A 12,582-nucleotide genomic window follows, 5' to 3' on the forward strand; every position below is an offset into this window, starting at 1 on the left:
GTTGCTGAGCAGTTTTCTACTTTGCTATAAGTGCGAGTGAGAATAAAGTTTTTTGTGTTTTGAATGCAGGTTACAAACATTGTCCCCCTTCTCCTCCTCCTCTTACAGTTGGATTTTGTCAGTCTTCAGAGTGTTCTTCTAGTTCATTAATTTAAAACCCACACCCAATATCAGAGAGGATGAAATGTGAGAAAACATGAATGTCAGAATTAAGGAAATAGGATCTTTGATTGCTCTCTCTCCAAGCGGCTCACCACCCGGACTTGGGGCAGGAGCTCTTATTGTTCTGGAAGGGGTCTCTGCATGGGGAGCCTGTCACCTCACCCCGAGACACCTGCTGAGTCGCGCTTCTGTGTTCTGCTGTCGGAAGTGCAAGTTACACACACATTTCTGGGGTGATCAGGCCTTTTCCTTTGAGCTTGTCTTGTTTGGTGTTCATGACCCATGGAACATACTGACTTTTTCTTGCTCTCAGCACATGCCTTCCAGCATCTGTGTTTTGGGGCCTGCTGGATATAACACAGCTGCTGTGAGCTGGAGGCTGGCCAGCACAGGTCCTTACTCCTGCGTCTCGGAGGCTTCCACAGGATTCTCTCTGGGGCGTGGGATGGGGTGGGCATCAGGCCTGTGTCTTCCTTGGCTTCTTTCTCACGTGCTTGGTCTGCGTTTATTCCACAGGAAGGTTGAGGACCTTCAGTTCCGTGTCGAGGAAGAATCGATCACCAAAGGCGATCTTGAGGTAAACCCCTCCAATTCTCTGGAACTTTTTGTGTTCTGGTGTGGGGAAACATGGGTGACATCATGTGCCAGCTGGCTGGTGTGCCCAGAACATCCCGGGCCCCTCTGGCCAAGGGGGATTGGAGCGCAGCTCTGTGGCTGCGGTGGCAGTGCCTGGCCTTGAGCTGTGGCTCTGGCGCCCTGGTGCCTGGGGTAGGCCCAGTGCTGTCTCCTCTGCTCTTGAGTCTTCGTTCGGAACCATGAACTTCGCTTTGTCAAGTCATAAACCTGGCAGTGTCTTCAGTGTGAAACAGCCCTAAGAGAGGCTGGCTTTGATTCTCTGAGGATTAGAAATGGCATCTGAAGGAGCGTGTTTAAAAGTCATAATGGTCCAGAGTAAAGCCTTGTGCTTTATCTCAGCTTTTCTTTCAGTCAGGCAGTGTGAATCCATTCAAACCCTGTAGAAGGAATAAAGTGTTTGTTCTAATGGTTGATTTTTAAAAATATTGCCACAGTAAAAAAAAAAAAAAACCACACTACTCAGAGATTTTTTTCTTTATTTCTATTCCTGTTAGTTTTTGTATTAAATAACACTGCTAGATATATGACGATGTAGATTAAGTTTTTCAGATTTTGCAGATTTCTTTGACTTTAGTGAAGGGCGTGGCCTGTGCGGTTCTCAGACTGAGTGCACAGTGTGCTGTGGTCGGGGTTCCGTGCTCTCCAACGGGAACTTGGATTTCCTTGGGTCCTTCCCGGTTGACGGAGAATAAAGGGAACTCTCTGTTCTAGTCACAGGGCTCAAAGTTAATGGTTTATAAGTAATGATATCTTCTTCGCTCATTTCACATTCAGTCACATTCCTCTAGCTGACTTTTGTGTTGTTCTCATCCATTTAAAACTGCCCCCCCAAGCCTCATTAGAAATTCCATATCATCATCTAATTTGTATGAAATACAGCCTGTGACGTTTTGGGAAGGGTTGAGTTAAAATAGTTACATTAGCGCTAGACTAGTATAGTCTGTCTGATAAACTCACTTGAAATTAATCAAATAGTTACCTTGAAACCCTAACACATATTGAAACTTTAGTTGGATTTGTTTTTTTGTTGTTTAAAATTTTTTTTTTATTCTTTTTGCTGATAGCAAAACAGCCAGATTTCTGAAGATCCTGAGAATGTAAGAGGGCACTTAACTGTGTGGATACTTCCTTGTTAACACAGATTGATTACGGATTAAAATGCGTACTGATACACTCAAACACTAACTGCGTTATCTGACTGTGGGACATTGACTTTAATACTTTTGTGCATGTGGCTTTCAAAGCAACTCCATTAGTGTCCTGAAGAAATCGTATGTAATGGCTAGACTTCATAAATACAGTTGTTTAAAGAATAAATAGGCAAATTTTTGCTTTATAAAAAATTTTGCAAAAAAAAGCTTTACATTTTTTGGGGACCTGGCTGACTCCCGTCCCCCAATTTGTAGCATCTTCTAAGTTTGATATAAGTATTCTGAAAGAGACGGCAGCTGACTAAAGCATAAAACACTGGAAATGAAGAAATTGTGACTATTCCCCAGGGCAGTCTCTCACCCTGCCCAGTTGATGTCGCTTGAGAGCCAGGGCCGTTGTGCGCTGCCCTGCTGGCCAGTCTCCGCCAGTGTACCAGGTCGGGAGCACAGGCCCACTGGTGGTGGTTGCTCCAGGGCTCCCCCCGGTTAGCATGACCAGTGGCAGACGTGTGAAGACGCTGTGTGGTGAATGTGTTGTTACTGAGGAGAGACTCCCCTAACCGGAGTGTCGTATTCTTGACTTCTTCCTTCTGCTGAGGAGCAGAGCCTGACAGAAAGCTCACCAGCCAGAGTGGGGCTCTTGGCGCACCTGGCCAGTTCCCCTGCTGACCAGAAAGCCCCGAAGACACCAGGAGACGCAGTTAGGTGGAGGAACGACCTTCTCCCCCCACCCCACTCCCTCCTCCTGGCCGCCGACCTAGACAGCTCAAGACTGGACTTTTCAAGAGGCCTTTGTCCGGAGGGCTCCTTTCTCCGCAGCTCCTTCCGTGATCTGGGTCTCTCGCCCCCGCCAGGCTCCGCTGCACCTGCTGTCAGTCTGCATGGGACCTCCCTCCCGCCTGCCCGTGCGCTTCTCGCAAAGCCTGCGCTTTTCTTCTCAGCCCCCTGTGTCAGGCCTTGCCTCTTGAGACTCTGTGTTGTATTTTGAGTAAGAAGTGAGGTCCAGAAGAGGGCTGTCCTGTTGTGCACCGCGTTCCAGCCTGTGGATCGGGGGTGCTGTGGCCGCCATGGAGCCCACGGCGCGCATGTGCACGGCAGTCAGGAGCTTGGCTGTGCCGCTGGGGACAAGGTGGCGGGAAGCATGGGGGCCGGACTCATGACCCAGGGAACATTGGAATAAGGGCGCCAGAGCCCTGGGAGCCTTTGGTCTTTTCCTCTTGTTTTTGCGCTTCACTTCCAAAGGCTGTGACCTGGCATCTGCCAAAAGCAGGCACGTTGAAGTGCTTCTGCCTGCGGCGCCTGAGGAGCCAGGGAACTATCCAGACAATTAGCTCTGAATTTTATTTCATTATTTTCTTGAGGTTTAAAGAGCTGAAGAAAAGTATTTTAAGTTTTTTTCTGTTGGTTATTTTTAAGCATTCCATGATGGTTTTTATGTTTCCCAAGCACACTGACCTCTCGAATGCACTGAGGGCCCCAGGAGACGCCGAGAGGGCGTGACAGTGGTTGTCACCTGTCCACTCTGGGCTCACGCTCTGCACTCCTCTGGGCCAATTTGGAATCTGTTGCCATTTTCCCATCATCCATCATGGTGCAGCCGCATAGATGAGACCAGTGAGCACAACCAGGTGCTCAGGCTGGTACGGGGCCATGAGCTGCTGAGAGCAGCGCCACCTTCTCCCTGCTGGCTCCTGGGTTCACCTGTCCGGGGGCAGAGGAAGGGCGGGCCGAGGCGCAGATCCTTTTGGTCAGTTGCAGTTCCGCTGCACTTGGTCCTCCCAGAAATTACCCCTCTGTGCTCCATCAGATTAAGACACATTGATAGGGAGTACGAGGTACCTGGGAGGTCACACTAGGGTCTGACCGGCTCTTTTGGTGCCAACCAACAAGCCTCACGTTTTTGTGTTGCGTGACCATTGCTTGCCTTTCTAACCTCTGAGCTGATGGAAGTTACGGCACCTCAGGATGAAAATGTCAAGTCCCGGACAGTCTGCATGAAGCCCTTCTCCTGCTCTGCGTCTTGTCTTCATCATTCTGAGTGCATTTTGTCACCCCTTGCAGTCAGTCAGCCTTGGGAGGAAATGAGAGCTCTCCTGGCCCTTGCCCTGATGCAGGGAAGATGCTGCTAAGAATGGGCGCAAAGGCCAAGGGCGAGCTGGGCTGTCCTGCGTTCTGCTCCCTGGAGTCCTGGCCTAAGAGTTGGTACTTGACCCTGTTGGTGTCAGGTGGTGGGTCAGAGCGAGAAATTCACTCTCTGGGCACCGAGGACACTTGAAGGTCTAGGATGTTACCATCCTCATGGTTAGGTGACAGTACAGATCGTCCCATGGGCTGGCCACTTAGTCAGACACACGAGAGGGACATGTAGCCACTGACCACTGGGCAGGAGGGCAAGTGATAGTTCAGAGGGGTATTAACTGTGCTAATTGGTGCTGATAAACTTCACTTATCAATACAACTGATATTTGGCTGCATGCATCTGACACCTCATCTCGCCTTGTGTGTTCTCTGTTTTTCCTTTCCTGATAGCCTAGCTCATGTGCCCCGCCCACCGCCTTCCCTGTCCATAGTGTGCGTCCTCTCCCCAGCCCCTCATCGCAGCGCCATCGTCTTCCTACACCCACCCCTCTGCGACCTCTGGCGGAAGGTGCCGGTGGCTCAGCCCTGCATGCCGCGCTGTCCTCTCTGGTGCTGGCACGTCACGGCAGCACTGTGGTGTTCTCTTCCTCTTCCTCTCCACTAACAGACGCAGACCAAACTGGAGCATGCCCGCATTAAGGAGCTTGAACAGAGCCTGCTCTTTGAAAAGACCAAAGCTGACAAACTCCAGAGGGAGTTAGAAGACACTAGGGTAATGGTTTTCGCTATTTACCGAAGCAGTCCCATGTGTGTGAGTGGCGGACGCCTCGGGAGGCTGGCCCTGCAGTCTGCCTGAGCCTTGACCCAGTGGTTCAACCTTCAGTCTTGGGACCATCCAGGCAGGCGTTCCTGAGCCTAGACTTAGAGGGATGCCCAGGTGTGTTCTGTCAGACCTCTTGTCAAACTAAAGACTGATTCCTTCTATTCAGAATCAGAAACGTCACAGCTAAGTAATTTGAGATTCTTCATGTTAGAACCTCAAAATGCATTCCTCCAGTTGCTACAAGCAGTCAGTTGTCCTCTTGTTCTCTTACACCTGGCTGCTGGATTTTCTTAATAATTTTTGTTACTTTAGACCCCTTTTCCTGCCTTTCTCTGAACTTCAAGGAGAAGGACATGGTGACCTCAGCTCTTTCTATTTTTTCTTTCTTTATTTTTTCCTGACTAGCGGATCTCTCTGCATCTCTCTCCTTTCTGACATTGAGAAGATGGACATCTCAGTGGTCAGGAGGGACATGTGCTTGGTTTTCAGAGCCAGAAAGACAGTCATGTTTCAGCACATTGATTATTAAAACATGTCTGAAGTGTTTACTGCACTATCCTAAGTGCTGCTGCCTTTTTTTTTTTTTTTAAGATTTGTTTATTTGAAAGGCAAAGTTGTTCTGCCACGTGGCTGTGAAGGCCTGTACTGGGCCAGGCTGAAGCCAGGAGCCTGAGGCATCGTCTGGGCTCCATATGGGCGCAGGAACCCAAACACTTGGACCATCTTCTGTGTTTTCCAGCAGCTAGATTAGAAGAGGAACAGCCAGGCCGCACTCGGCCCGCTGCACCACAGCATCAACTCTATACTAATTATAAGAAAAGAATTACTCGGTCTCACCATCACCCTGGGAAGCAGGAGGTATTGTTCCTACTTCCCATGAGAACACCGAGTTGCTGAGGTGAAGCAGTGTGTCCGAGGTGACAGCACACGGCTCCGGGGAATGGGGAGCTTGATTTGCACCTGGCTTTGTGCGCCCATCACTATGAGATGGTGACCATGTCACAGAAGTGTTTTTTGTCCTTGAAGAGTTATGTAGCACTCATATACATATAAAATAAGTGTCCACACATACTTTTAAATCATGAATTTAACTGATTTCCTAAACTGCCTAGATCTAAACTTTAAACTTCGAAAAATCACCCTGTGTCTGAACAAATTTGAGGTCCTGATTGTTCTTTTGAATTATAAGTATTTGTAGCAATTTCTCTTAACGAGAAACCACTGACTTATCTAATAATCTAGACAGTGAGTTCATTTTTCTTTCCTACATTGTGTTTTTGTCTCATTTGCCTTAAAACTAAACATTTCTCCTAGGTATTTAAGAAAAAATAGGGGCGAAGGGGTGGTGAATGACAGCTCTGCTGTCTGTTACCCGAGAGGCAAAGACTCAATGTGGGAAATAGAAGGGGCAAGTGGGCCCAGCTCTTGGTGTGGCCTGCTGGCAATGTAAGGATGTGTGTTTCTTTAAACTCTGACCTCATCTGCGTCTTAGTTTTGTTGGCAAGCGCTCTCACGCTTGTTTTTTGCATTCACAGCACAGGGTTCTGAACCCACCGAGGAGAGCCTGTCTCTGCTCATGACAGGTGTAGCTGCTGGCCCTTCACACTTGTGTTGTCAAGCATGGGAACAGCCACCACATCCGTCTGAGCAAGCCCTTTACGGCTCCCGTCAGCTGCTAAGTCAGCTAACCATGGGATGTCAGCAGGCGTGCCCAGTGCTGTGGTGATGCTAGTTGGGAATAAGGAGTGACTCCCACGTTGCATGGCCTCCAGCAGGTGGGAGAGGCAGATCCACAGGTGGTTTACGTGCTGGGAAGTAAAATAACAGGTAGAAATGCTATAGGTTTTATGAAAGTGCCACAGAAAGAAAAATCACACTTTTTTTTTCTTTTTTCAGCTTTTTCCATGATATTTTCTTAGTCTCTATTCTTGGATAAGAATGACAAGGATACTTCAGGAAGTTTTTGGACAGTAAAATTAAAAGTTGATGCAAACTTTCCATAATTCATGCTGATGACTCTGGCCTCAAAAAAAAAATTCATGGAAAATGCAGATTATGATAAAACTGGAAGTGGACATGGTGGTACAGTAGGTTGAGAGGCCACCTGCAACCCTAGCACGCCTTAGGAGGGTTTGTTTGAGTCTCAGCTGCTCCACCTGATCGTGCTCCTGGGAAGGCAGTGGAGAGTCACCCTAGTTCTTGGGCCCTTGCCACCCACATGGGAGACAAAGGTAATATTCTCTGCTCTTTGTTAGTGCCTGGCTCAGCCCCAGCTGTCACAGCCATTTGAGGAGTGAAACAGTGGCTGGACGATCTGTCTCCCACCCCCCCTTCCCAACCTTCCTTCTCTCACTTGCCCCCTTTGTTACCCTGCTTCTGAAATAAGCCAGTTAAGTGGGAGTGGTGTGTTTCACAGTGAATTAAGCCATGGCTGGGCTGCTTAGCTTCTTCATGGGCATTTTGGGAGGCAGCAGAGGAAGCACGAGTCCCGGGACCCTTACTGTCCATGTGGGAGACCAGGGTGCAATTCCTGACTTTGGCTGACTCAACCTTGACTGTGGCAGGCGTCTGAGGGAGTGAGCCAGCAGATGCAAGGTTTTTTTCTGTTTGTTTCTGCTTTCCAAGTAAGTTTTGGAACAGCCAAAGTTGAGTCAGGCAGAAAAGCCAAGAGCCTGGGACTTAGTCCTGGTTTCTGAGGTGGGCCTCGGGTTATCCTCTGCTGTTCCCAGGCCGTGCATCAGCAGGAAGCTGGACTCAGGAAGGACGCCCAGGCACTGTGGTATGCGATGCCGGTGTCTCCAGCACCATCTTCATAGCTGCTCTGCACACCTGCCCCAGCCCTCCACCTCTTGCTTCAATCCGTCTCCTGCAGACTTGGAATATCTTTGCATAACCACGAAGCACAGCAGTTCTGGTTAGCTCTTACACTGTTCTAGGACTTGAGTATGCAGTTTTAGAGGCCTAACTGTTTTCTTTTCCTCTTTTTCTTTTTAAAGATTTGCTTGTTTTTATTGGAAAAGCAGAGTTAAAGAGAAGAGGAGAGAAAGACAGGAAGATCCTCCACCCACTAGTTTACTCCCCAAGTGGCCGCAGTGGTCAGAGCTGAGCCAACCTAAAGCCAGGAGCCAGGAGCTTCCTCTGGGTCTGCCATGTGAGTGCAGGGTCCCAAGGCTTTGGGCCATGCTCTACTACTTTCCCAGGACACAAGCAGGGAGCTGGATGGGAATTGGAGCAGCTGGAATACAAAACCATATCCACAAGGGATCCTGGTGTGTGCAAGGCGAGGATTTAGGCACTGAGCCATCGTGCCAGGGCCTTTGGTTTCTTTTCCCTTGTTGCTGTTTTACTGATATCACACCTTGAAGGCAAGAAGAAGCAAGCAAAGAAGCAGGCTGGTTGGTTTCTGTCCCAGTAAAGGCCAAGTGGGAGATGGGTCTTAAGTTTGGGATTTTAGAAATACAGGACTCACTGATGTTTTTAAAGTATTTATGTTTCCTTCTATTTCCCAGATTAGTCAAATTTTTATACCTGAAGATACTATTTTCCATGAATCCAGTGGGGTAAATTATTTTAACAGGTGATAGTTGGAAATGATTTTCAAAGACTTAAAGATAAGAGTTAGTGTTTTTCGTAGCCCTGGGGTGTTTATTTTTTTTTAACTCCAGGGCTCGGATGGAATCAAAGTATGTGGGGCAGCTGGGAAGTTGCATTTCAGATTCATATTCCAGGTAGTTCATGTGTGTACAGTAACACCTGTGAACCACTGGGTTAGGGAAACAAGATTTGGACATCGCAATGTGATACAATTGTAGAATTAAAATCCGAAAGGGCCTCGGGGTCTGATTCTTACCTATAATTGCAGGTAAGTACTTATCCTTCTTTGTCTTTAAGAGAACAGGTTAGTAGATTAACCCTACATTGTCCAGTTGAAGTTTTTATTCTACAGGTGACGTGTTATTCATTGAAACATTCAACGGGTGATTTTAGACCTTTTATACAGAAGCGCAGTTCATGATTTTTTGGTTCCTACACTTCACTTTTTAGTAAGTTACAGCTGAAATTAAGTTTAATGTAGTTAAGCCAATTCACACAATATCACCATTTTACCGTGTCTTCAATACAAAGTATTAGCAAGATACTTTATGTTCCTTTCTCTTCCATGTTTTCAAACTGTGATGTGTGTTGTATGCTTCCAGCACATCTCCCTTCAGCTGAGCCCCTTTTCAATGCTCGGAAGCCACGTGTGGCTGACAGCTGCTGTCCGGGACACACAGTTCTGTGAGATCCCCTCCCCACCAAGAGAAGCTCAGCTTCTGTGCAGCAAGGGTGAGGTGGGGTGGAAGGGACTGGTAGGACAAGGAGCGTCCTTTATCCTTTATCCAACGATTGGTTGGTGGGTGCTTCCTTGGTCTTCGCTTCTTTAGAGAGAAAAGTATACCTTAGAGTTAAAGTCAACATCAGTTTTACGTTTCTGAAGCATCTCAAACGTATGGAAATGTACCCAAGATTCATAGTCTTGAATCGGAGCTACCGGGATCAGGCTTACGTCACTGTCAGGGTCAGAGAACTTACTGGCTGTAAACACTGGTAAGAGCTTGACTGCTGTGGGAGATGGGGGAATGATTTAAAATCCGGGGGCCGGGGTGTTTAAGAAAGTAAAATCATCCATGATTTGCTATTTTAATGATCCCTTCTTCTTTGGACTGCTGTTACTAGGTGGCCACGGTGTCGGAAAAGTCACGTATAATGGAACTGGAGAAAGACCTAGCATTAAGGGTACAGGAAGTAGCAGAGCTCCGAAGACGCCTGGAGTCCAGCAAACCTGCCGGGGATGTGGACATGTCGCTCTCCCTTTTGCAAGAGATAAGTTCTTTGCAAGAGAAGTTGGAAGTCACCCAGGCCGACCACCAGAAAGAAGTGGCTTCTCTGAAGGAGCATTTGGGAACCCAGGAAGAAACCTTTCAGAAGGAGATGAGGAGTCTTCAGGCCACCACCGAGAAGCTCTGCAAGGAGAACGAGTCCTTGAGAAGCAAGCTTGATCACGCCAACAAAGAGAACTCGGACGTGATCGTGCTGTGGAAGTCGAAGCTCGAGACGGCCATCGCGTCCCACCAGCAGGCCATGCAGGAGCTCCAGGTGTCCTTCAGCAAGGGCGTCGGGACGGAGACGGCAGAGTTTGCCGAGTTAAAAACGCAGATAGAGCAAATGAGACTGGATTACCAGCACGAGATAGACAGTCTGCAGAGCAGACAAGACTCTGAACGGTCTGCTCATGCTAAAGAGCTGGATGCCCTGAGGACGAAGCTGCTGAAGGTCGTCAAGGAAAAGGAGGACAGTTTGGAAGCTCTCAAGTCCAAGCTGGACAGGGCAGAAGACCAGCACCTCGTAGAGATGGAAGACACGCTAAACAGACTGCAGGAGGCCGAGACCAAGGTAAAGGAGCTAGAGGTACTGCAAGCCAGATGCACTGAGCAAACCAAGGTCATTGATGATTTTACATCACAGCTCGCGGCCGCCAAAGAGAAGCTCTCGGATCTGGACGCCCTTGAGAAGGCCAGTTCCGAAGGTAAATCGCAAGTGGAGATGCTTAGGCAGCAGCTCGAGGCGGCCAGGAAGCAGGTAGAAGCGTTAGAGTTGGACAGGGACGCCGAAAGCGGCAAGGTTTGTATCCATGTCGTCTCCTGTTTTTATCATTGGGCATTCTGAGTTTGGATCATGTGTTACTTTTGAGTTGTGGCAGCCCATCCCTTCATCCCTGATTTGATCGACGAGGTGCCTTGCCCCATGCCCCCAGTTGGGGGTGGCATAACATCTGAGAATCTGGGACTTGGTCCATCTGAGGAGACTAGAGAAAACTGTGGTCCAAATGTGTGGATTCGTTTTAATTTCCTGTTATCCAGGAACTCCTTCACTTTATCATTGGGCTGTGCTGTGGAAGCCTAGCTCTCATCTGTAACCTCTGTTTAGAACAGAGTTCCCCCAAGACGATGGTGCTCAGATAAACGAGTGGAAGAACAAGCGAGAAGCTGATGACAGCTCCCGCGCTTCCCAGCTGCACGGTGGCCGCAGCCCTGGCCCTGTCCTGCTCACAGGAGAGTAGACAGGTGTGCCTTCGGCCAGAGCCTGGGGAGCCGCAGGAAGCAACAGCAGCTCTGTGTCTTCACCAAGAGCCCTGTCATATGTCAACTTGGTCTTGATGGGTTGTCCGTCTCGAAGGATTCCCTTGCCTGTGGAGGTGCGGGAGAAGGAAGGGTTGAGATGGTTAAATGAGGAGGGTCACAAACAGGCTACATGACAGCTTCCTCAAGTCTCCTCCTGTGCTTCCAGAATCCTGAGCAGAGGAGGCTGATGCTCGCTCCAGCTGGGAATCTCACCTTGAGAAATAGTGAAAGCCCAGGTTTTTTTTTTTTTAAAGGTTTATTTTATTTTTATTGGAAAGGTGGATATATGGAGAGGAGGAGAGACAGAGAGGAAGATCTTCCGTCCGATGATTCACTCCCCAAGTGAGCTGCAACGGGCCGGTACGCGCCAATCCGATGCCAGGAACCTGGAACCTCTTCTGGGTCTCCCACGTGGGTGCAGGGACCCAAGCCTTTGGGCCGTCCTCGACTGCTTTCCCAGGCCATAGACAGAGAGCTGGATGGGAAGCAGGGCTGTCGGGATTAGAACCAGCGCCCATATTTGATCCCAGGTGTGCAAGGCGAGGACTTTAACCACTACGCTATCATGCCGGACCCGACAGCCCAGTTTTTAATGATTATTGTGAAGTGGTTTTAAAATTTAATTTTAAATATTAGAGAGCAGTCGTGCTGTCACGATGCTGGCATTCCCAGAGCGGGCGTAGAGAAGAGTCAGGAGTCGGGTGGTTCGGAAGCAGCCGTTAGGCATCGTGCCTGGATGTGATTGATAAGTCATGGGCTTCTTTGGATTTAAGAAAACCCAACGTTTTATTCCATTCAGCTTTGTTTTGATGTGCTTGTTTCTCATACATTTATTTTGTTTTGTTTTATTCTCATCCTTTTTTTGTTTTCTTCTGTTCATTTGCTTCTGTACCATGTGATTCTGTGTGTTAGGCTAGTAGCATTACCAAAGAGCTCCAGGGGAAGGAGTTAAAACTTACTAAACTCGAGGAGAACTTGAGTGAAGTCAGTCACGTGAAAGAGGCCTTGGAAGCAGAACTCCAGGTCTTGGTAAGTACCTTGCCGGAAAGCCGAACCTCCAGGTGTGTGCTGCTTTTGGTTTGAGAGACAAAGCTGTTGCCACTGAAGAAGCCAGAGCTGCTGAGCCGTCTCCTGTGCCCCTTGAGGCCGTGGTCTGCGAGGACTGTTAGCTGTTGGCAAGTAATGACCTGGGGTGGGGGGTCTGACGCAGACCCAAGCTAGCCACAAAGGTAGGTGTTGCCTTTTCCCTCTTTTTTTGTGAACTGTACACTTGCCTTGGTCAGCTGCTGCTTTGGGTGCTCCGACAGTTGCTCAGCACTTCCTGCACCGGTCCCTGACGGCGAGCGGCCTGGGCCACCGGCGCCCTCTGTTGCTGGGGCAGCTGCTGCCTCCCAAGCCCACTAGTTGAAACAATTGCACGAATTCTTTCTTATGACTCAGTTTATGCTATCCCACGAAATTACTTTTTCTTTTGTTTATGTTCTTTTTTCCGCCCTTAATTTCAAGCTTAGACCTATTTTACCTTATCGTTCCTCAGTGTTCTTCCTTCCTGCTTTCCTGCTCTGCCTGA

At 48.6% G+C, this 12,582-nt stretch overlaps 1 protein-coding gene across 11 annotated transcripts in view; it reads left to right on the plus strand.

Annotated features, from left to right (window-relative positions):
* The window catches only part of CLIP1 (CAP-Gly domain containing linker protein 1), an 81,248-nt gene that overhangs the window by 34,123 nt on the left and 34,543 nt on the right, over positions 1-12,582 (plus strand). For 4 of the 11 annotated variants that reach the window (XM_058656948.1, XM_058656950.1, XM_058656954.1 and 1 more), the window contains exons 8-12: positions 679-739; positions 1,863-1,895; positions 4,696-4,800; positions 9,568-10,512; positions 11,925-12,041. In XM_058656948.1, coding sequence (XP_058512931.1) covers positions 679-739; positions 1,863-1,895; positions 4,696-4,800; positions 9,568-10,512; positions 11,925-12,041 — 1,261 coding nt within the window. The remainder of the gene's footprint in view (positions 1-678; positions 740-1,862; positions 1,896-4,695; positions 4,801-9,567; positions 10,513-11,924; positions 12,042-12,582) is intronic. The other 7 variants (XM_058656952.1, XM_058656953.1, XM_058656956.1 and 4 more) reach the window with 4 other exon arrangements.

This window comes from Ochotona princeps, chromosome 29, assembly GCF_030435755.1.
Source record: "Ochotona princeps isolate mOchPri1 chromosome 29, mOchPri1.hap1, whole genome shotgun sequence".
Lineage (NCBI taxonomy): Eukaryota > Metazoa > Chordata > Mammalia > Lagomorpha > Ochotonidae > Ochotona > Ochotona princeps.